The 19,873-nt window shown below is 50.2% G+C and overlaps 6 protein-coding genes and 1 non-coding gene across 7 annotated transcripts; all 7 read left to right on the top strand.

Moving 5' to 3' along the window:
* Window positions 1-67: 67 nt before the first annotated feature.
* On the top strand, window positions 68-208 carry FOXG_19906 (uncharacterized protein; the record flags this gene model as incomplete). The annotated part of the gene is made up of 1 exon (XM_018400184.1): window positions 68-208. The coding sequence occupies one exon, from the start codon at window positions 68-70 to the stop codon at window positions 206-208; it is 141 nt and encodes a 46-aa protein (XP_018245807.1).
* Window positions 209-694: 486 nt separating this feature from the next.
* FOXG_08837 (uncharacterized protein) lies at window positions 695-3,236 on the top strand (the record flags this gene model as incomplete). The annotated part of the gene is made up of 3 exons (XM_018387864.1): window positions 695-1,207; window positions 1,266-1,388; window positions 1,533-3,236. The coding sequence occupies 3 exons, from the start codon at window positions 695-697 to the stop codon at window positions 3,234-3,236; spliced, it is 2,340 nt and encodes a 779-aa protein (XP_018245806.1).
* An 879-nt stretch (window positions 3,237-4,115) lies between these two features.
* On the top strand, window positions 4,116-5,637 carry FOXG_08836 (uncharacterized protein). The gene is made up of 2 exons (XM_018387863.1): window positions 4,116-4,970; window positions 5,022-5,637. Exons 1-2 carry the CDS (start codon window positions 4,594-4,596, stop codon window positions 5,512-5,514), a joined length of 870 nt encoding a protein of 289 aa, XP_018245805.1. The 5' UTR covers window positions 4,116-4,593; the 3' UTR covers window positions 5,515-5,637.
* Window positions 5,638-6,491: 854 nt separating this feature from the next.
* On the top strand, window positions 6,492-7,735 carry FOXG_19905 (uncharacterized protein). The gene has a single exon (XM_018400183.1). It carries the CDS (start codon window positions 6,801-6,803, stop codon window positions 7,134-7,136), a length of 336 nt encoding a protein of 111 aa, XP_018245804.1. The 5' UTR covers window positions 6,492-6,800; the 3' UTR covers window positions 7,137-7,735.
* Window positions 7,736-7,937: 202 nt separating this feature from the next.
* Window positions 7,938-10,858, top strand: FOXG_08835 (omega-6 fatty acid desaturase (delta-12 desaturase)). Its single transcript, XM_018387862.1, has 2 exons — window positions 7,938-9,726; window positions 9,777-10,858. Exons 1-2 carry the CDS (start codon window positions 8,700-8,702, stop codon window positions 10,187-10,189), a joined length of 1,440 nt encoding a protein of 479 aa, XP_018245803.1. The 5' UTR covers window positions 7,938-8,699; the 3' UTR covers window positions 10,190-10,858.
* Window positions 10,859-11,203: 345 nt separating this feature from the next.
* On the top strand, window positions 11,204-11,294 carry FOXG_19904. The gene has a single exon. It is a non-coding gene; the product is annotated as a tRNA-Glu (tRNA).
* Window positions 11,295-14,579: 3,285 nt separating this feature from the next.
* Window positions 14,580-19,758, top strand: FOXG_08834 (uncharacterized protein; the record flags this gene model as incomplete). Its single annotated transcript, XM_018387861.1, has 1 exon — window positions 14,580-19,758. One exon carries the CDS (start codon window positions 14,580-14,582, stop codon window positions 19,710-19,712), a length of 5,133 nt encoding a protein of 1,710 aa, XP_018245802.1. The 3' UTR covers window positions 19,713-19,758.
* Between the last annotated feature and the right edge of the window lie 115 nt (window positions 19,759-19,873).

Here is a 19,873-nt window from a genome sequence, read left to right as displayed (position 1 = left end):
ACATGATTCATTATGTGAAAGAGTATAAGGTGCAAGCCTTAGCTTAAGTGCCCCAGTGCTCGGCACAATGCCCGCCATCTTTGGTCTTACCGTGGCAAACCATGTCATCCTGAGCGTTACAGGCTATCCCTTAGACTATGTACCTGCCAAGGGCCGCGAAAAGATGTACGAGGGCATGCTGGCAACATTACAGAGCTTGGAGCAATAATAAAACCCTCTGGATATAAATAAGGGAACCACAGAAGTGAGATCCTCAATACTCACACGAGTTCGTCAAGAATCCTCAAGTCTTAGGTAGGGACCAACCTTGTAGGTATAATCTCGTTGTCAAGCTCTAAACACATGCCCGTGGCATGCTATTCCCCACAGGGCATATTCCCAAGAACACCTAGAATTATCTTATTTTCACTGGATCGCAGCTCTGAATCACGCTCGCTATCTTCTCGGCTCTTCGGCTGCATGCCCACCGCCGCCAGTTGCCTCGCACCGCGAGCTTCAATGCTCGCAACCTCCTCCAATTTCCACCACCACAAATATTTCACTTCTCTCCTCTTCATTCTCTTTACTTAATCATTGAGATTTTTAAATTGGCTCCCACTATTATTTTCAGCTCTTCTTTTGCTTCCATTTCCCTTCTTGCACATTCTTCAGCACCTTTGACTACCAGCCCAGCTTCTTTCACTCGCTCCTGAAAATGAGTTCCTACAAGAAGAAGAAAAGTTCTTCTCGCAAGGATTTTGACGCACCTCTCGTTCAGAGATCTAGAGAAGAGCGCGAGGATTCATCCTATTTCTGGATAAATGATTGCCTCCCGGCCGCCACTTCAACTGCAGGCCTTGGTAGTCACAACGCGAGCAACACCCATACCAAGGCATCGAACAAATTACCTGAGGAAGTTAGGAGCGTTATTAGAGACCCAAGTATTGATATCAAGGACGCGGGAACCGGTCACCACGATAATCGGATGACCAAACTTCCTCCAGGTCAGTTCCGTGAGCCGTCTTTGAGACGGGGCTATGGCATGCCGTACCAGACACCAAAAGCACTTGAAAGCGTGTCGGCCCAGGGAACGAAACAAGTTGGGCAATGCGACGCTGGAACTTTAGAATCGATCACAGAAGCACCGTCTTCAACATTAGAATCGCAGACGTCCCTTTCAAGCAGTCGGCAACTACAACCGCCAACCAATAATGAAACTAGCAACATGGTAAGTTTTGACATGGGCACAGTTTTTGGTCTAAATGTGTACTAATAGCTCTTGATAGTATGATCTCAGTCAACGTAAAAGTATACGCGGTGATCTTCAACCTGGCGGTTACCGCCCCATCGCTATGCGCCATCCCGAGACCCATGGACAAGAAACCAACAAACAGCAGTCGTCAGACATAGTGATTGATCTTGGTCACTATAAGGAAGATGAACAGAAGGCTCTTCTCAGGAGATGTCTGGAGCTCAAGGATTTATATCTTCGTTCAGATGGCGAAGCCCAACAGTTCTAGGAGACTATTGGGCACAAAGTTCATTTTTCACAGCAAATCAGAGGGAAGGTCTTACGACGAGAGAAGTGGAAAATTGTGAAAGGCTGCGTGGAAAAATGGTGCGAACCACGCAGATTCAAACTTGCGAAGGATGGACCTGCGGCATCAGGCTCCGAGCTCGTTGCACTGCTTGACCAATGGAACAACTTATATGCTACAAAGTTTTGCCGTACAAACCGAAACCTCTTGGAGGCAGCAGGATGGAGAAAGATTGCTGAGAGGAGGCAGAACAGTTCTCCAGACGGTGCACCTCACACTTCTAGTGCCAGCCATGAGAGCGCTCCCCGGAACGAGACAGTAGAAAAGGAATTAGACTTTGAGGGTGTTATCTGGCCTACTGTTAAAGATGAACTGATGGGGTTCGCAGAGTCGAGAATTCTTCGCTGGACTGAAGACAAGCTACGGGAAAGGATGCAGGCACTGGAGTCTCTGACCCGCCCACCCCTCTTGAAGGCTAACAGCTCCCCAGAGAGTTACCAGTCGTATGTGCGATACCTCATGAATCGAACAGAGGCTGCAGGGAAGAACTCCACCGAAATCCGAAAGTCAGAAGCTATTATGTCCATGGCACTGGACCTTCTACCAGGGTTAGAGGAGCGCCTTCGAGATCAGCTCGAACGTGTGGTCAACAAGCAAGAAGACTGTTCCGAGGCTGATATGAAAAATGACCAGACTAATGATGATGGCGATGAAGAGGGCAACGATGATTCAGGAAGTGCTCATGAGAATCTTGAGGAGGCTTGTCATGACAATGATCACAAAGTTCAAGAACCCCTGGAAGGGAATTATGATGAGAAAAAAGTCCAGACGGGACTTGAAGAGGAGTCCGAAGAGGATGAAGATGAAGACGTCGATGACTTCGAGGAGTTCTATGCAGAAGAAAGCGAGGATGATACCTATGAAGATCCCGATGAAGCCGATCGCCTGTACAGAGGATCGTTCATAGATTCCATCGAGCCTCGCACCCCGATAGCCACCCCGCGGGTTATGAATCAACTCCGTCGCTTTGAGCAGAGATACTGGGACACGCTTAGAGCCGCCGAAATCGAGGAAGAGACAGCGGCCGATGTAATTCGTTCCTTGGACGAAGAAGATCGAGAAGTGGTACCGCGAAAACGAAAAGCATCAGATTCTGCAGGGCCTTCTCTTGCTATCCGAAGCAAGTCAATGGAGCAGCGGCTCGCTGCGATGGGCACCCCGACCCCTGCTAGAAAAAGGCAAAGATTTAATGAACCTCGGTCTAGTCCAGCATCCACTGCTTGTTCTTCAGAGCTTCCGTCCCTGGAGGACATATTCAGCTCGAGCATTGGTCGAGCATCTTCGGCAACCACACAGCCACCTGCCGATTCATCTAGCCCTGCGATTCGAGTAAGCAAGAAGAAGAAGAAGGACGAAAGAAGGGCCAGGAGCAGAAGCAAGAACAAAGTTTCTCCCGAACTTGGAGACACTGCTACAGGTGCTGCTACTGTTACCAAGCCTGAAGAGATGGTAGGAGTGTCACCTGGCCTCTTTGTGACCCCTGATCCTGTGGCACGACAGGCCACTTCACCCTTTGTCTTTAAGAAAAGTGCCTCAAGACATCCCGTAGTAGAAGAAAGATTTCGCGAAGAGACGGCCGAGTTTCAGGCTATGACACCCAGTGCCCGGGAGTCAATGCTCTACACAGCCCTTAAAGAGATGCGCCGACGACAAGGATAAAGGCAACAAGTAACCAGAACCTACCCACTACAACATCATTCCGACTTCACTATCCGACTTGAATGTGAAACAGGATCTTTGGGTTTTGATCCCGGTCACATTTCTTCTTTCCTTTGTTGCTATTACGTTTGATTCAAACTTGTCAAGGGTTTGATTACGTTGCTTGGAACTATTTTCTAGAAGTCGATGGGAGAGTGAACCTCAAGGTTGCGGAGCACGAGAGGAGTGATTGGTTGCTTTGTAGTATAAGTGTTTAGGAAGAACCAATTGCCCATAGAGGTGCGATGGAAAGGATATGGTGCTGAGAAGATTAGAAGTCGGTATTGGTACAGATACGTCGTGCTTAGCTGTAATGTTACAAGAGTTCAAGATATCAAGAGATGCTGCAGGCAATACTTTACAGACAAATGCTTCTTTATAAACGTAAACCGAGCCTCTACGTGGCCAGGTTAAGCAAAAAGAGAAATGAACCGAATTTCTTGCCCTAAAATCCATCCTAAAATTATCCTAAGGCTGAGTTGTTGCAGCGGCTGGGCGAGTGTCAAATGTTTGCCAGCGCAGCGGGTCAACTTCTATATAAATTCAGCACTGCCAAACATCTAACCTTCACCACAACCTCCCAAACAATCAGCTCTTCTTTGCCCACCTTTTCTTCTCTCACACCTCATCTGTCCTTGAAGCTGCCTACCTATCTCCCAGAGGCACTCCCGCCAATAGACAGATACAAACTACTTTTGGTAACGCAACTTGGCCGCCTGCAAAAATGAAATCACGCAGGCATTCGAAACATAGAAGCCCCAAAGGTAAAGAACCTACGGGAAGTAACATAATCGACTTGAGCGAATCTCCCGTCAAAAACATGCCCTCGAGCAACGCCTCAAATGACACAAACATGGCTAACGAGGCCACGGCTACCGGAGCAAACACGATCCCTCTAGGAACAGGATCAGAAGGCTCTTCTGGCAGAGCTGGCGCACCACCCAAAACACCAAACCTGTTCTCACCCTCACCGGTATCAATGGGTCCCAGACCCAAGCGGGTTTGGCAGCCACACCTCCCATTGTTCTCATCGGAGAGTTTGAAGAGCCAAGAACAGGCGAAAAGGCCGGTCCTAATTACGTATTTATTCTATTTTGAGCACGTAAGACGCCTGATCTCATGTAGAACGGGAATAATGGGAATACTACTCCTCGAACCCTCACAAGAGGTTTTAAAACGATCATTTAATATGATGGAAAAGTGCCAGACCATAGAAATGTGCCTGTCCTTGGCAGCCCACGTTACGTTCAAATTTCTCATCTAGAACCTTGGTCCAGGAGGGCCCTTGATCGTGGTTGAGCGCCAAGGGCATGGCAAGATGCTCGTCTTTCAGGATCAAAAACTGGAAAGCCTCAAAGGAGTGCGTGGACTATTGGTGCCAGTTTCGACGAACACTCCTACGAGAAGGCCGCTTGCCGGCGGTATCTCAGGACAACCAGAGTTAGATACTCTGGTTGCCTCCTGGAACAAGGTCGTCGCCAGGCGATTTTGCCAAATGCACAAGGGTTATTTTGAGAACGGCGACTGGGCTACAACTGAGAACAGAAACCAAAGTGATGGCGTATCAAACAGTACCTCCGATAATCAGCGAAAGCGGCCGCGCTTAGATAGCGGAATCTCTTCAGATGTTTCTCCCCGAATTGGGAGCAGAGAAGAAGCCATCAGACCTCAGCCAAGACAACTTTCGCCACTAAGGTATGAATATACTTGGAGTGAGGCAAATGTTGCGTACTAACAGCTTAACAGAAGGCCTCCAGTATCACGAACTCCAGGGAGACCATCTTCGCCCCCAACTCAAGAACGACAAAGTAGGCCCGCAGGCAGCTTCCCCAGGGGTCACGATTCACAGTATCCAGACAAATGGGTGGGTGATGGTGAACCCCACCGCCCTTGCCAACCACGAGGGTTCCGGGAAGACACTGTTGAATTTGACAACATGTCAACTCGACGCCAGAACCAACTTATCAGGACACAAAATCGTACGCTGCTCGAAAAGCTCGAGGAGTTAGGACCTCGATCAGAGCGGAGGCCAAGGAACAACCATGACTCCTACCACAGGCCCTTGACTAGGAGATTCAGAAGCAATTGGTACTTTGAAAGTGATAAAATGCGAGTTACCGCCATCTCTAGGTCTCCTGATTTGGTGAAGAAGGAACAACAACCAATGGGTGACTTTTTGGACCCTGACTTTGGACTTGGTGGAGGAGACAATTTGTACAGTACATCAGTAGCTAGGTGATTGTAACAGCAGGGAAGCTATTCAACAAATGCAGATTGCGAAGAATTGATGATCCCGGTGGTTGAAACGAAAACAGGAACCGACCTAAATTCGTGATATCGAACCATCATGATCTGACTCCGGAAGATGCTCTGAGAGGTTATCTCGATAAAGGCCAGGCAGTTATTCTGTTCTATGTTGTAAGGAAAGTGTTGATGTTACTTCTCTCACTTGAGAGATAATTCAGTCATTCAATTTGCATTATCCAATAGGCCTCGCCTTGAGGTATAACTTGTATAATGATCATAGCAGCCATTGAAAGTGATGTTTGCTCTGTATGTTGCTTGGGCTCTGAGTATCAAGGCGGGGTTGACAGAGCCGCCGCAACAACGGGAAACAAGCGAGCGACACGTGGGGCTGTTGGACCCTGGAGACAAGGGGCAAACACCTAAAATTGTTCCCTTCTTCTTTGAATCATGACTACGCTGCACCATAAGGTTCAGTCTTGTCAGGAAAAGGAAATTGGTCAATCGTCAATGCTTTCTCTTCTCATCTTGACTTCCTTTCAAACATCATCAAGCACGTCAAACAAGCAATCAACTGGCCATTTACTCCCCCCTGTTTACGCCACAGCCATCCAGTCGTATCGGGAGCCCCCCCACTTGCTCCACCCTCTGAACCCTGGACTGTGATGCCAAGACCAGGGGTCCCGCTCATGGAACTCAACAAAATTCCCAACAGAACGGAAGACGAGAAAAAAAATTCGAACACTTCCCAGATTCTACCAATTGACATGGTTCCTACTTTTGCTCCTTACCAGAATGGATCGGAACATCCGTTTTCTCCACCAAAAGGAAAACAGAGAAATGCTCCGGATAATTCAGTAGAGTTTCACGGCGAGAAAAAGCTTGAATTCGAGTGACCCCTGAATGGCCATTGCTTAACATGTCAAGCGAACATCAGGTTAGCCGGTCGACTCCCGGTAATGCACTCTGCTGCTGTGCCGCATTTCAATATTCCCCAGGTTTGTGCAAAAGACATGACATCTTGGCCTACGACATGTAAATGAAGCTATACAGAAACCTGACCAGACACAATTTCCTGACCCCAATTGAGATTCACAAGTACTCTGTACCTTCATCCCCAATGGACGGATAGCCGTTCCGTACAACTAAGGTTATCTTAGCACGAGCTGACCTCTCACCTCGGTTGCTCCCCCAAACAACGACATTTTCACATGTCGATAGTCGTAAACTCTTTAGCCATCTATGCGATAATTCGTTATTCGTATCAAGAGGCCGCCAGCCATGACTTCAACGATCTCGATACCTTCGAGAGGCGATTTATCTTGCCTGAGCTCTCTCTATCAAAAGCTCCACAAACAACCGGGGTCGGGCTTGACCAGATTTATCTCCCTTGCCCGCTGTCTGAGCTTTTCTCCCGCCTTTTGTAACCAATCGACTCGTATCCAATTCACATCGTCAACAAAATCAGAGACAGCCACGATCGGGGACCTTGTCTCTTGGCCTGAGCCGCTAAGCGTGCCCCCCCTTCGAACGTGGTCGACGTCGACGTCGTCCCTCCCGGTTCCCCCCGTTCACCCAAAAGGGATTGATTCACATGTCGATGATCTCCAGCCCTAAGCCAGCTTGGAGCCACTTTGGCCCGCATAAGCTTGCAGCCGATTCGAGAGGGGCGAACAATTCGAGTGTGAAAGGGCCCGGTGAATCGTGAGGCTCGTCTAGGTCACACGCTTTATTTGGACACCGTCAGTCGCCAATGAAGGCCTAAATGCGTGATAAGACACTGCCAACCCTCAAATGGATGACGGGTTTTGTGTATCAGATACACAGATCTAAGCCACCCTTTGTGTATCAGTCGGACATGTCCCGTTAGCGGAGGCAGATCCATTCTTCAGGCGGTGTGAAGATCTAGACTAAGAGGCTGAAGAGGCAGCGGCAATGATAGGCAGGTATTAAGCACTGTAGCTAGTATCTTGCATATCCATCGATGGCAAAATCTCAAGGCTTTTTTGGAGGCGACAGCTTTTGTTGTCCAGAGTCATGCCACTGCGGTTATCCAAGCCCACAGCTCCGCCGGCCGAAGTTGGGGAGCGGGGCCGGGTCTCGGCAGCTTACTGTGTATTTCACGGATAGATATCGGCGAGTAGAATCAACAACAGCAGAAGAAAAGAACATTGCAGGCTCTATTGGGAACGGCAATTTATCCGATAGCCATCCTCCAGAAGCTTAATTGTAATAGTGACAATACTAATCACGGGCTTGGTGATGGTTCAGCCAGCCCCCTCCGCAAAAAATACCAAGCCTTCTGCAAGCCTCATCAACTCGCAGGTGAGATAGGACACATCACAGGCTCGTGAATGCTGTTCAGCTGCTGTACGACCAAGACATAAGACACACATCAGACGGCCACCCCGTCACTGTCTCGTCGGGAGCTATTGCCACATTTCAGGGGTGGGTTAGAAGCACGACCCGTTTTCTAGCGTATTTTCTGGGGTAGGGATTTTTGGTCGCGACTCAAGTCAAGGTGAAGATGCTTCCCTTGAAGCGGCCGTTTCATGGAGCAATTGTATCGTACTGTAAGTGTATGTGAGGATGGAAATTCAGATGTGAATAAACACTGCAGTTGGTAATTTACGTTACTGTGAAAACATTAGATTTGATGTTATCAAAGTAATTCATTAAACTTTCTCTGTGGCAGCATGGTACCTGTCTCCCTCTGAGATTGTCGATCTTTTTGCCAAAGACAGGGAAAAGCGGTAAACTGTATCGGACTGCACAGTAAAAGGAATGGACCTGTCAGTTTCATTTCCATTATCGTTCCACCTTGTATTGCCCGCTTTCGCCGCATTTTCTGCTTTGTGTTGCCGCTGCGCTGAGAGGCCAGAGGTTTTGGGTTGCTTGTCCGTTGTCCCGCCCGCGGCAGCTAAAAGGTACAGTACAGTACCTGCCTTTTTCCAGGCTCCACGCCCCAACAAAACGCTTGCCGAGCAAGCATCCACGCATTAAAGTAAGGTACCTTTACAGTTGAAGGGACACACTTTAAAACTTCAGCCCCCCTTGGCCGTCTCGTAACTCTTTTTTCCTTTTCACCTCCCTTTCTCTTTTTCTTTGACAGTTCTTCTTCGGCATCTCGACTTCTTGACTCTTTTGTCTATTGTCGGCCGTGAACCCTCTCTTCCCACAATGGCGTCCGTTTCGACTTCGGCCCTGCCCAAGCAGAACCCTGCGCTTAGACGCACCGTCACCTCAACTACTGTGACGGATTCTGAGTCTGCCGCCGTCTCTCCTTCAGACTCTCCCCGGCACTCGGCCTCTTCCACATCGCTCTCGTCCATGTCCGAGGTCGATATCGCCAAGCCCAAGTCCGAGTATGGTGTTATGCTCGACACCTACGGCAACCAGTTCGAGGTCCCCGACTTTACCATCAAGGACATCTACAATGCCATCCCTAAGCACTGCTTTAAGCGCTCTGCTCTCAAGGGATACGCTTATATCCTCCGCGACATTGTCCTCCTGACCACCACTTTCAGCATTTGGTACAACTTCGTGACCCCCGAATACATCCCATCCACCCCCGCCCGCGCTGGTCTGTGGGCCGTATACACCGTTCTTCAGGGTCTTTTCGGTACCGGTCTCTGGGTCATTGCCCATGAGTGTGGTCACGGTGCTTTCTCCGATTCTCGCCTCGTCAACGACATTACTGGCTGGGTTCTCCACTCTTCCCTCCTTGTCCCCTACTTCAGCTGGCAAATCTCCCACCGAAAGCACCACAAGGCCACCGGCAACATGGAGCGTGACATGGTCTTCGTTCCCCGAACCCGCGAGCAGCAGGCTACTCGTCTCGGAAAGATGGCCCACGAGCTTGCCCATCTTACTGAGGAGACCCCCGCTTTCACTCTTCTTATGCTCGTCCTCCAGCAGCTCGTCGGCTGGCCCAACTACCTCCTCACCAACGTTACCGGCCACAACTACCATGAGCGCCAGCGTGAGGGTCGCGGCAAGGGCAAGAAGAACGGCCTCGGTGGTGGTGTCAACCACTTCGACCCCCGCAGCCCTCTGTACGAGAACAAGGATGCTAAGCTCATCGTCCTCAGCGATATTGGTATTGGTCTGATGGCCACTGCTCTGTACTTCCTCGTCCAGAAGTTCGGTTTCTACAACATGGCCATCTGGTACTTTGTTCCCTACCTCTGGGTTAACCACTGGCTCGGTAAGCTTTTCTTCATGCAATTGCAATTCAATTCATACTGACCTTTATAGTTGCCATCACCTTCCTCCAGCACACCGACCCTACCCTTCCTCACTACACCAATGACGAGTGGGACTTTGTCCGCGGTGCCGCTGCTACCATTGATCGTGAGATGGGCTTCATCGGCCGCCACCTTCTCCACGGCATCATCGAGACTCACGTTCTTCACCACTACGTCAGCAACATCCCCTTCTATAACGCCGACGAGGCTACCGAGGCCATCAAGCCTGTCATGGGCAAGCACTACCGCGCCGATGTCCAGGATGGTCCTCGTGGCTTCATCCGTGCCATGTACCGAAGCGCCCGTATGTGCCAGTGGGTTGAGCCCAGTGCTGGTGCCGAGGGCGCTGGTAAGGGTGTTCTGTTCTTCCGCAACCGCAACAACGTGGGCACTCCCCCCGCTGTCATCAAGCCCGTTGCTTAAGCAGCATTACGGCGTCGGATCGGTTATGGAATCTAAAATTGTTTCTGTCAGCGTTGATTGTTCCAAGTTGGTTTCTGGTTTAGAGAGCTGGTCATGCTCGTTCATGGGAGTTCTCGCTATGGCAATGGCTGAGATGAGGTGGAGGTTGAAAATAATCTGACGTAACATTCAAAGATTGATGAGCAATATGATAGAGAAAGATAGACGAAGCTCAATGAAAAAGAACAAACCATACTGATTTTCTTGGACGTTTATGTCTTCTTTTGACTTGATTTGTTTCAAAACGATTGTGTTTGGTCGACGTTGACTTTGACCACGGGACCCTCGGATCTGGCAAGTAACCTGATATGATCAGAATGCGGGGAAATGTCAACACACGTGCCCATTGACCAGACTTGATGTCGGCATTTGCTAAGATTGTCGTAATTCTGTATTTAACAGATCATAATTATCGAATTGGTTCTAGGTTTGGTGGTTTGCGAGGATGTGTAGATAATTCTCCGAGTGGTGGTGGCTTGTGAGATGTTGCTTGAGGCGTCTCGAGTTCACATGCAGCTGCAGTGGCACTTACCATACAAAGGGCGATTGTGAATTCGAGATTCCTACCATTGCTACGAATATCTCTTATTTTACAAAGGCTCTCTCAAAAGCAAACCAGTCCCTCTCGAGTGTTTCTCTCCAATACCAGCACAGAAGTTCACTGATGTGAAAAGCGACAACGCAAACGGCGACTTATCCTGAGGATCCACCCAAATTGACGACCAAAACGTAGAACAATCTCGTTGTTACACAGCGTTCATTATTCCCACCGTTATCAAACTTTCACGTCAGACAGGCTCCAGCCCCAATGGTGTTGCGCGTTTGAACGTAGACGGGACCCAATGTTCCTACTCGTGATTCTCCATAGCATTCTTTACGTTCAAGACCTGGGATTGATATGACAAGAGAGTGAGTGGATAGAGCCGGTGGAAGACTGTATAGATCACAAATAGCAAGCTGACTAACATCCAAACATCCGGTGTGGTGTATCGGTTATCATTCCGCGTTTTCAATTGTTCTGCAATTAAGCGCCGCGGCGAGCGGGGTTCGACTCCCCGCACCGGAGATTCCTTTTGCCCTTCTCATGAAGATAATGATCTTTTTTTTTTTTTTTTTTTTTTTTTTTGATCTAAAAGCTCAAATCGTCGGATTCGTGGTGTTGAGCCCATCATGTGACGTCTAACATGGAGATACTGGCTGTATGCTCCTTCCTCGAAATTGAATATGAGATGTGGGGCCGTATTCAAATGTAGCGCTTTTAATTGGCCAGATTTCGATCCCCCGGGCTCTCCCGTGGCGAATCTCGATAGTGGGAATAATACTGAAAGTTGCTTTCGCCCGGAGGAGCCTGGATGATCATCGTTGAAACTCTAAGTTCCCCGAAGAGCGAGCGAGGCTGTCTGACCACTTGGGGTCAAAAAACACTTAGACGAGGTAGTCAAAGATCCTACTAAACTCATCCTAAACTATCCTAAAGTTGACTAAGTGTTTTTATCACTTATGATTCAGGCCCTAAGTGGTCTGTTTGCCATCCCCAAGACTCCCGTCCGTGATGTCACTCTTCGTTGCGCCAGGTTCACTTTGTTAAGGAATGTGATTCAGGATTTCAGGGCCACCAAAAGCGAAACAAATGTGATTGAGTTACCAAAAACTTGTTCACCCTGATATTCGGATTAACAAAGCGTTTATTCCCGGGAGACAGGATCATGGAGGGACATGATTATTTCCATGGAATTGGATATGTCGTCTTGATCGACATATCAGCTTCGTAGCCAGGTACCGCAAGAGTCGTCCAAAACAACCAGAACGTAAAGAACACGAGCATGGAATTACAAATCAGATCAGAGAATGTAACTATTTCTTCTGAACTATGAGGTCTTCGGAAGTGTTTTCCGGACAACAAGCTATGAACATGAATGCTCTGTTCTTTATGCGACAATCCTACTACAGACAAAACCTATTGGAGCTCTGAAAACAATATCGAATTCAAGATAACTTCTACCATGTCTCCTTGACGAGACTTGTGTTACTCAATCTCGTCATACGTCATTAAATTCCAGCCTCCCCGAGCAGTCCCAACTGGGCACATGATACAAATACGGCAACCCAACATCCGAGAGAACGGATCTCAACGTATTGAACTTGATTAATAAGAGAACTTGAACAAGAATTTAGAATTTTGTAACCAGCTATCTTATTGGGCATTGCTCACTTGATTGGGATCATCACTTACGGGAACTTCCGCCGGTCCTGGAAGCCATTGAGAGGGCACGAGACGAACAAGGATCAGCATTCCCGAGATTTTCTTGAGCCACTACTGAGCTCTCTTGGGCCCTCTTTGAACATGATCTGATAATGTCGATCTCAGCCTTGAGTCTCGAACATGACGTTGGGAGCGGTTATCGTGATGGCTGAGGCTCTGTAAGCTAGTCCTAGGACGGCGTTGGCGTCTTGGAGAAAACGACCTGTCAAAAAGGAATCTGGATTCATACCCTAGCAATCCCCTGATGACTGTGCCTGATCGTCATAACAAATAGTTCTTATGTCAGTGTGGGGTGGCATGTAAAGCTTGACAATCACCGTTGAGAGTGTCTTGTCATATAACCTGCAAGGTACGGATCTACCAAGCTTATTCCCACAAACGGTCACTCGTAAGTCGCTTATTTTGGCCGATTTCAGCTTAAAGCTGTCCAATAAGATGCCGCCGAAGAAGGTGATATACTTTCTACTTATAATGAATGCGAAAAACCCCTGGCATGAGGCTGCGCCAAGACAAGCCACCGGAAACAAGAACCGGAAAAAGTGTCAAAAGACAGTGACATCAGATACGCGAGCAGGCCAAGATTCAAGTGGGTGACATCCGTGAAGCCATTACGAGGGCTTGAGATATCAAAAGGATACTTTTGATTACAGTAGTGTTTGCCTGGATTCAAAAACATGTTGAATGTTAGGTCTGCAAGGAAGCAAACCAAAAATGAAAATCAAAGAAATAGAATGTATCCGTGGACTCTTTGCCATGAATTTGATCGGATCCTGAGGTATGTTCCCGTTCTACTAGCCTATAAAAGATATCTGCTCCGAGGAGTAAATATGAACCTGCATCTGCTGTCATACAGACTAGATCTAGATCAAGAATGCGGACCCCATCCCCCATACATAGTAACAGCCAGCCGTTGATGTCGTTCCATACTTAGTAACAGGAGAGTATCACATCTCATATTCCGATGTTGACCTTCACTTTGTTTGATTAGGCCAAGAGCGGCCATCTGGAGATAGCCTCAAAGATCAACTCACAAGATCCGATGAAGATCACCAATTTAGTTTTTAGAATGACACATAAAGATTTCCAAGCACTAGGTGGAGGTCTTTCCATTTTCACACTTGATACAGTGGTTGCCTTGGAAATTAGTGATTAAGGTAGCACAACGTAATCAAAATTCTCATGAGCTGTAGTATTCGTGGCTTCTTCACATTTAGACGACCAAGGACCTGATTGCTAACATACTGGACATTATACGACAAGGGTTTCTTTTGATCCAAACCGTCCCGCAATGATAACTCCACAGCCGCGCTGGTCAGTGTTAGCCTACCCGTTTTGTGCTGCCGAAAACGGCAGCTCGCCTGAGCAACCAAACAAAGTCCGGGGAATTGAGGCGCTCGTTAGACGCAGGCCCCAATCTTGTGCCCGGCACCGAGACATTCCCGCGCCCCAACGATCTACATCAGGCGCCAAGTCTTTAGAGATCTTCAGCTGTTCACCCCGACTCATCATGTCGTCAAAGCTCATCCGGAGTGTTCATCGCGAGTTTAAGTTGTCAACGGGGCGCTAGTTCCTGCTGAGCCCGCTGTGAACGTTGGCGGGAGGGTCGCAAGGTTTACCCCGTGACCGGAAACATGACAGTTCCGCGAGCTAATGGAGACAGGACTTGAGGCTATCCCTAGATTCTTGTGGGCGAGTATGGTGGGACGATGGAGTCCATTTGAGTAGCCCTCTTCAAGCCTGGTAGGTTTACCAGTACTGAACTGATCTTGTCCGCCGATAACACTGACCGTGACAGGTATGCTCAAGGCTGTTGGGAGCCTCTGGGCGGATTAAACTTTCGCTCATGATGTCGTTGCATATTACAACCTGGAGTACAGGGTCCTCTTTCCAGGAGTCCCTGGACTCTTGATATGACGACATGTTATCACGGTGGAAGGCCCGTCGGTGACGAAGGCGTGAAGGCGTCGCTCATAGTAGCCTGTGCGCCTGGCTCTTGTTCAATCGTTATATAGTTGAAGGATCATCTCGTTGGCATTCTATGATCATCGAGGTTGATCAATGCCATTTAAACAATACCAAACATCTATCATGGCTCCCAACATGAGCTGGCGAGCCGTGATGGCTTCACTCTTACTTCTCTCACCTACCCCATCCCATACCCTCCCCTGCGACAGTGAGCCCAACCAGCAAACTGGCATGCTCTATGCTGGAGGCTGTCCACTCCCTGGCGTATGTACATGGGGAAGCTGTACAAGCGTCACGATCGGACTCGACCCTACACAATGCGGCAAACGTGGCAACTCATGCAAAGCCGGAGAGCTCTGCGTTGCTGGTGGATGCTATCCTCTTGATGGGCCAAATACCAACAGCTGCACCTCCTCATCAGGTTCCAATAGCTCTGGGCCATGTCGGCCCGGCCAATGGTGCGATAGTGGGAAGTGTTCCCCAATCCAGGTGACGGCAAACTCTCGTCGCTGTGGCAGTACCAACACACAATGCGGACCTGGATCTCTCTGTGTCAACGACCGATGCCAAAGGTTGGCCATTGGCTCAGACCCCAACTCCTGCGGTACTTCAAATACGACCTGTGCCTCAGGCAACTGGTGCCTTGACGGATCATGTGTGCCCTTTCAACTTGGTACCAACGTCCAGTCCTGTAAGAGCAGCAGCGAATGCTCCCTTGGCGCATCATGCCGAGGCGGTTACTGTCGTCAGGCCTTCATCTCGACCGACACTTATAACTGTGGTCTGGGAGCCAACCCCAAGAACTGCACCGACGGTCAACTCTGTGTTTCTGGACAATGCCTTTCACTCAACATTACTTCAGGGACACCTACTGATTGCGGCTCTAATGGAAAATGCCAACCAGGATCTTACTGCTCGAATAACGAGTGCCTACCTATCAAGATCTCAACCGACCTATCGCAATGCGGAAGCAGCTCAGAATCCTGCGGAAACAACCAGGTGTGCGTCTCGGACCAATGTACCAGCAACCTGGTCCATCAATCCAACACTGCTAGGGTCGCATGTGGTGCTGGGACTGGAGGTCCCGGAGCACGTATTCCCGGTGCAGATGAGGATGGGGATACACAGTCGGGTGATGGAGGCAGTTCCTCTGGAGGAAGCGGCAGCCCTGGCGACGGTGAGTCGAATGGCAATGGCTCGGGAGATAATGCCGACGGCCAAGAAGGAGGATCTTCTGATGAAGATGGACCATCGGGCCAAGACAATGATGCATCCGGTAATGGAGATGCACAATCGCCAGATGGCTCCAACGATGGAGACGCCCCTGGCAATGGGGACTCATCGGAAGGAAACGGCGCAACCTCAGCTCGGCCAGAGGGAACCTCGGGCGATGCTGGGCGAGGGGGAGATGACTCAGCTTCTGGCTCAGGAAACGGGGATGGGCAAGCAGACCAAGATGGATCCGATCAAAATGGCGCTGACGGAGCATCATCGGACCAGAATGGAGGAGATACTGGCTCCGGGTCACCAGCTTCAACTTGCGACCCAGCCTGTACTGGCAATACTGTCTGTATCAACAACCAATGCGCTTCAGTTCAGGACCCGTCATCCTGCGGTACCTCCTCCAGCCGTCTCCTGCGTCTTCTGCGGAGACAAGCGACATCAACCTGCCAGCCAGGCTTTGCTTGTATTAACAACGAGTGCGTACCGGCCGATGGCCCGGTCAACTGCGGCGCATCAGGTGTCAATTGCCCCATCAACTATGCTTGTATCCAAGATTCCTGCGTGGCTCTTGGTGATCCAACTTCATGCGGTGGCGAAACTTGCAGCAGTGATGAAGTTTGCATCGGCAACATCTGCACGCCAAGTCCCGGTTTAGCTAGCTGCAATGGAGTTGCTTGCCCTACTGGTGAGACTTGCCAGAACGGAGCTTGTGTCCCCATCGACGGCACAGGCTCAGGTTCAAGCGGAGGTGCAGGAACCCAGGGAAGCGGCTCAAATAATGGGGCCGATGATGGATCTTCCTCTTCAAGTGGTGGCAATGGGAACGGCGACAACACAGGCGGGGAAGGACAGGACAGCGGAGATTCCTCGGATGGGGCCTCTCCTAACGACGGCTCTTCTGGCGATGGGTCACAGGCTGGCAGTACACAAGGACAAGGCTCTGGTGGTGATGGTTCAGGGGATTCTGGCTCAGGATCTGGCTCTGGTAGTGGTTCTGGATCTGGAGATGGCTCCGGCTCAGGCTCAGGCTCAGGCTCCAGCAGTGGCTCTTCTGGCGGCTCAAATGACGGTGGAAGCTCAGGATCCGGGACGAGTCCAGGAAGCGGAAATGGCTCGGGCAACGGATCAAATTCAGGATCAGATTCACCCTCAGGCAGTAGTTCAGGTTCTGGATCTCAGGGAGGTAGTGGTTCAGGATCAAATGGTGGAGATGGTGACGGTAATGGCTCTGGATCCGGGCCCGACTCTGGCTCATCATCAGGCAATGGTTCAGATGGCAGTGGAAATGGTTCACCAACAACACGTCAACCAGCACTTACGGCCAGACCACAGGGTAATGTTCCTGGTGGTGGTGATCCTGATACCGACAATACCTCTGGTGTTGCTAATACAGAGTCAAATGGCCGACAGACCTCGAGTACACAAGCTGGAACCCGTCCAAGCCAAACTGGTAGCCAAGGAAATGGATCTGGAGGTGATGGACCTGGAGGCGACAACGGGTCCAGCAGTCGGTCGCAATCAGCGTCCTCTCCGAATCAGACTGGGGGTACAGAGGGAGGTGGTACAGGTGGCGATGGCGACCCTGCCTCGAGCGACCCTGTGTCCAATGGCGGCTCAGAGGCAACATCGGGAGCTTCTGTATCCGGCGGTTCTTCGCCTTCAGGGTCAGGTGGATCGGGAGCTACGGGCTCAACAGACCAGACATTGCCAACGTCCATCCTATCCGATGGGGCACCAATTGTCAATCCTGGCCCAGGTTCAACGGGGGCATCTGGAAGATTGGTAACATCAACTTCGAGGCAGATTGGAAGCCCCGAAGGAAACCCTACGGGTGGCGGAGATGGCGAGCCATCACCAACAGATAGTAATGGTGGTGGTAACACAGGCACTCAAGGGTCAGAAGGGTCAGGCAGCCTCTCAACGAACAACGGGGGCGCGTCGGCTACAGGCGGTAATGGAGGCGGCACTGGTACTGCAACTCAAGGTTCAGGCACTTCAAATACTGTTGCCAGTCAGTCTAGCTCTCGAAACCCAGCTGGATCTGGCACAGGTGGTGGACAATCTTCAAACACTGACGGCGGCCCTAACGCTGGAGGCCAAACAAGTGCAAGTGGCAGTCAACCTTCAGCGACCAATTCGCAGGGAACCAACGCAAGCCAAGGGGCTGGAACGACTGGTTCTTCAAATGGCCAGCCAACTGGTGGACAGTCTTCCTCTGTCACAACCACAGGCCAAGGCTCGTCACCCACTGATGGATCCCCCACATCCTGCTCAGATGATAGTGATTGTGTCATCGATACCGAGCTCTGCATTTCTGGAGGGCTCAACATCTGCACTTGCGTGAACGCAGTATGTGTCCCGACCACTGACCCAGATGGTGCTTCTACAGCAGGAAGCGCCAGCTCTGCTGCGGCATCTGGAACCCAGGGCATCAACCCATCAACGCCGACAGAGAGTGGTGAAGGTACACCATGTACCGATGACGATGACTGCTTAGCTGATGTCTCGCTGTGTTTGAGTGGCGCGCTCAATCTATGCACTTGCGTTGACGCAGTGTGCGTTAGAGACACGACAACGAGTGGCTCTCAAGTCTCAAGCACGGCTTCTGGCAATAACCCAGGGTCTGGTGCCGGCGGATCAGGAACTACAACAGCCGGCGAGTCGGCTACACAAACAAGATCGGCATGTTCTACCAGCGACGACTGCGTGGCCGACGTAGCATTATGCCTGGTCGCAGGGCTCAACTTATGTGTCTGTGTAGATGCTGTATGCCAACTTGGACCCGACTCGAGCAATGGTGGAGGTGGCGATGATGAACCAACCACAACAGCTGGGGCACCAGCAGCACAAACATCAGTACCGTGCGCAAATGCTGAAGACTGTACAGCCGCCCTCGGACTGTCTGTCTTAGGAATCTACGTCTGTGTGGACCTCATTTGTCAGCTTCAACCAACTGCCGACCCTACGAATGGAGGTACTACAGCTTCGCAAACAGGCTCCATCGCGGTTCCCACCATCACTGAACCTATCGATTGTGCGACAGATCAAGACTGCGTGGCGGCGTTGGGAGCTAACGCGTTAGGAATCTTCGCATGCATAGATCTCTTATGTGAGCAGACGGCTACAGCTTCTGGAGCTGGTGCCTCTGCTACTCAGCCTGCCGCGTCTGTGCAAGGAACTGACGTCGAGTGCTCGACGGACCAAGACTGTGTGGCTGCCATTGGAGTTGGGGCTCTTGGCATCTTTGCATGTGTCAATCTTCTTTGTCAACAGACAGCAACAGCTAGCGTTGTGACGACAGCAACTAACACTGGGGTCTCTGCTTCGGCTTCTACAGCTGATGTTGAGTGTGCAACTGACCAAGACTGTGTCGCCGCTCTCGGCGCCCAGGCATTGGGATTATTTGTCTGCGTTAACGCTCTCTGCCGGGAGACTACTTCAACTGCAGGCGCTGGACCTTCGACAACTCAGCCGCCTTCTCCGGGAGCCACCGCCGATATCGAGTGCTCAACAAACCAGGACTGCATCGCAGCAATTGGCGCAAATGCTTTAGGGATTTTTGCTTGCATAGACCTGATTTGTCAACAGACTGCAAACCCGAGCAGCGGCTTTGTCACTGTAACATCTGGCAATACAGCGGCACCAACTGGTAGTTCGGAAACACCATGTTCTGGCGACAGCGACTGTACGGTCGCAGGCCAGACATGTGCCGCAGATGGCTTTTGCAGGGCATCATCCCCCAGTACTGGCAACGGAGGCGCCTCATCTTGCTCCGACAGTGTTGATTGCCTCTTATCTCTGCAACCTCTTTGCGCCCTTGGCCTCTGCGTTTGCTTGAATGCGGTTTGCAGTCCACCATCAAACGTCAACACATGTTCGACAAACTTGCAGTGCAGAGCTGGACAAAGCTGTCAACAAGAAGTCTGCGTCGATGATGTCTCTTGTTCTACAGAAGATGACTGTGTGGCAAACCTGAACTTGTGTACGTCGCTGGGAATCTGTGCTTGCGTCAATGGATTGTGTACTCTATAACGCATCCCTGGCCCATTTCTTCTTTTTCTATGACAGACTGTTCTACTTATGGGGCATGGTTGATGCTTATTATTATTTTAATTTCGTCTTTCTATTGCCTGAACTTCTTGTATGATAAGAGGGATGATGGTTGAGGCCGGAACACATGTATAACAATTTGT

The sequence above is a fragment of the Fusarium oxysporum genome, chromosome 2, assembly GCF_000149955.1.
Source record: "Fusarium oxysporum f. sp. lycopersici 4287 chromosome 2, whole genome shotgun sequence".
NCBI classification, from domain to species: domain Eukaryota; kingdom Fungi; phylum Ascomycota; class Sordariomycetes; order Hypocreales; family Nectriaceae; genus Fusarium; species Fusarium oxysporum.
Note: the sequence above shows the minus strand (reverse complement) of the source record. Positions and strands in the feature narration are given on the sequence as shown.

What these genes read in the sequence shown, in the direction of transcription:
- FOXG_08836 (XM_018387863.1), top strand. Translation starts at nt 4,594, where the DNA reads ATGCTCGTCTTTCAGGATCAAAAACTGGAAAGCCTCAAAGGAGTGCGT. An exon ending in AGACAACTTTCGCCACTAAG is followed by an intron (nt 4,971 to 5,021) that starts GTATGAATATAC and finishes ACAGCTTAACAG; the next exon opens with AAGGCCTCCAGTATCACGAA.
- FOXG_19905 (XM_018400183.1), top strand. Translation starts at nt 6,801, where the DNA reads ATGACTTCAACGATCTCGATACCTTCGAGAGGCGATTTATCTTGCCTG.
- FOXG_08835 (XM_018387862.1), top strand. Translation starts at nt 8,700, where the DNA reads ATGGCGTCCGTTTCGACTTCGGCCCTGCCCAAGCAGAACCCTGCGCTT. An exon ending in CTGGGTTAACCACTGGCTCG is followed by an intron (nt 9,727 to 9,776) that starts GTAAGCTTTTCT and finishes TGACCTTTATAG; the next exon opens with TTGCCATCACCTTCCTCCAG.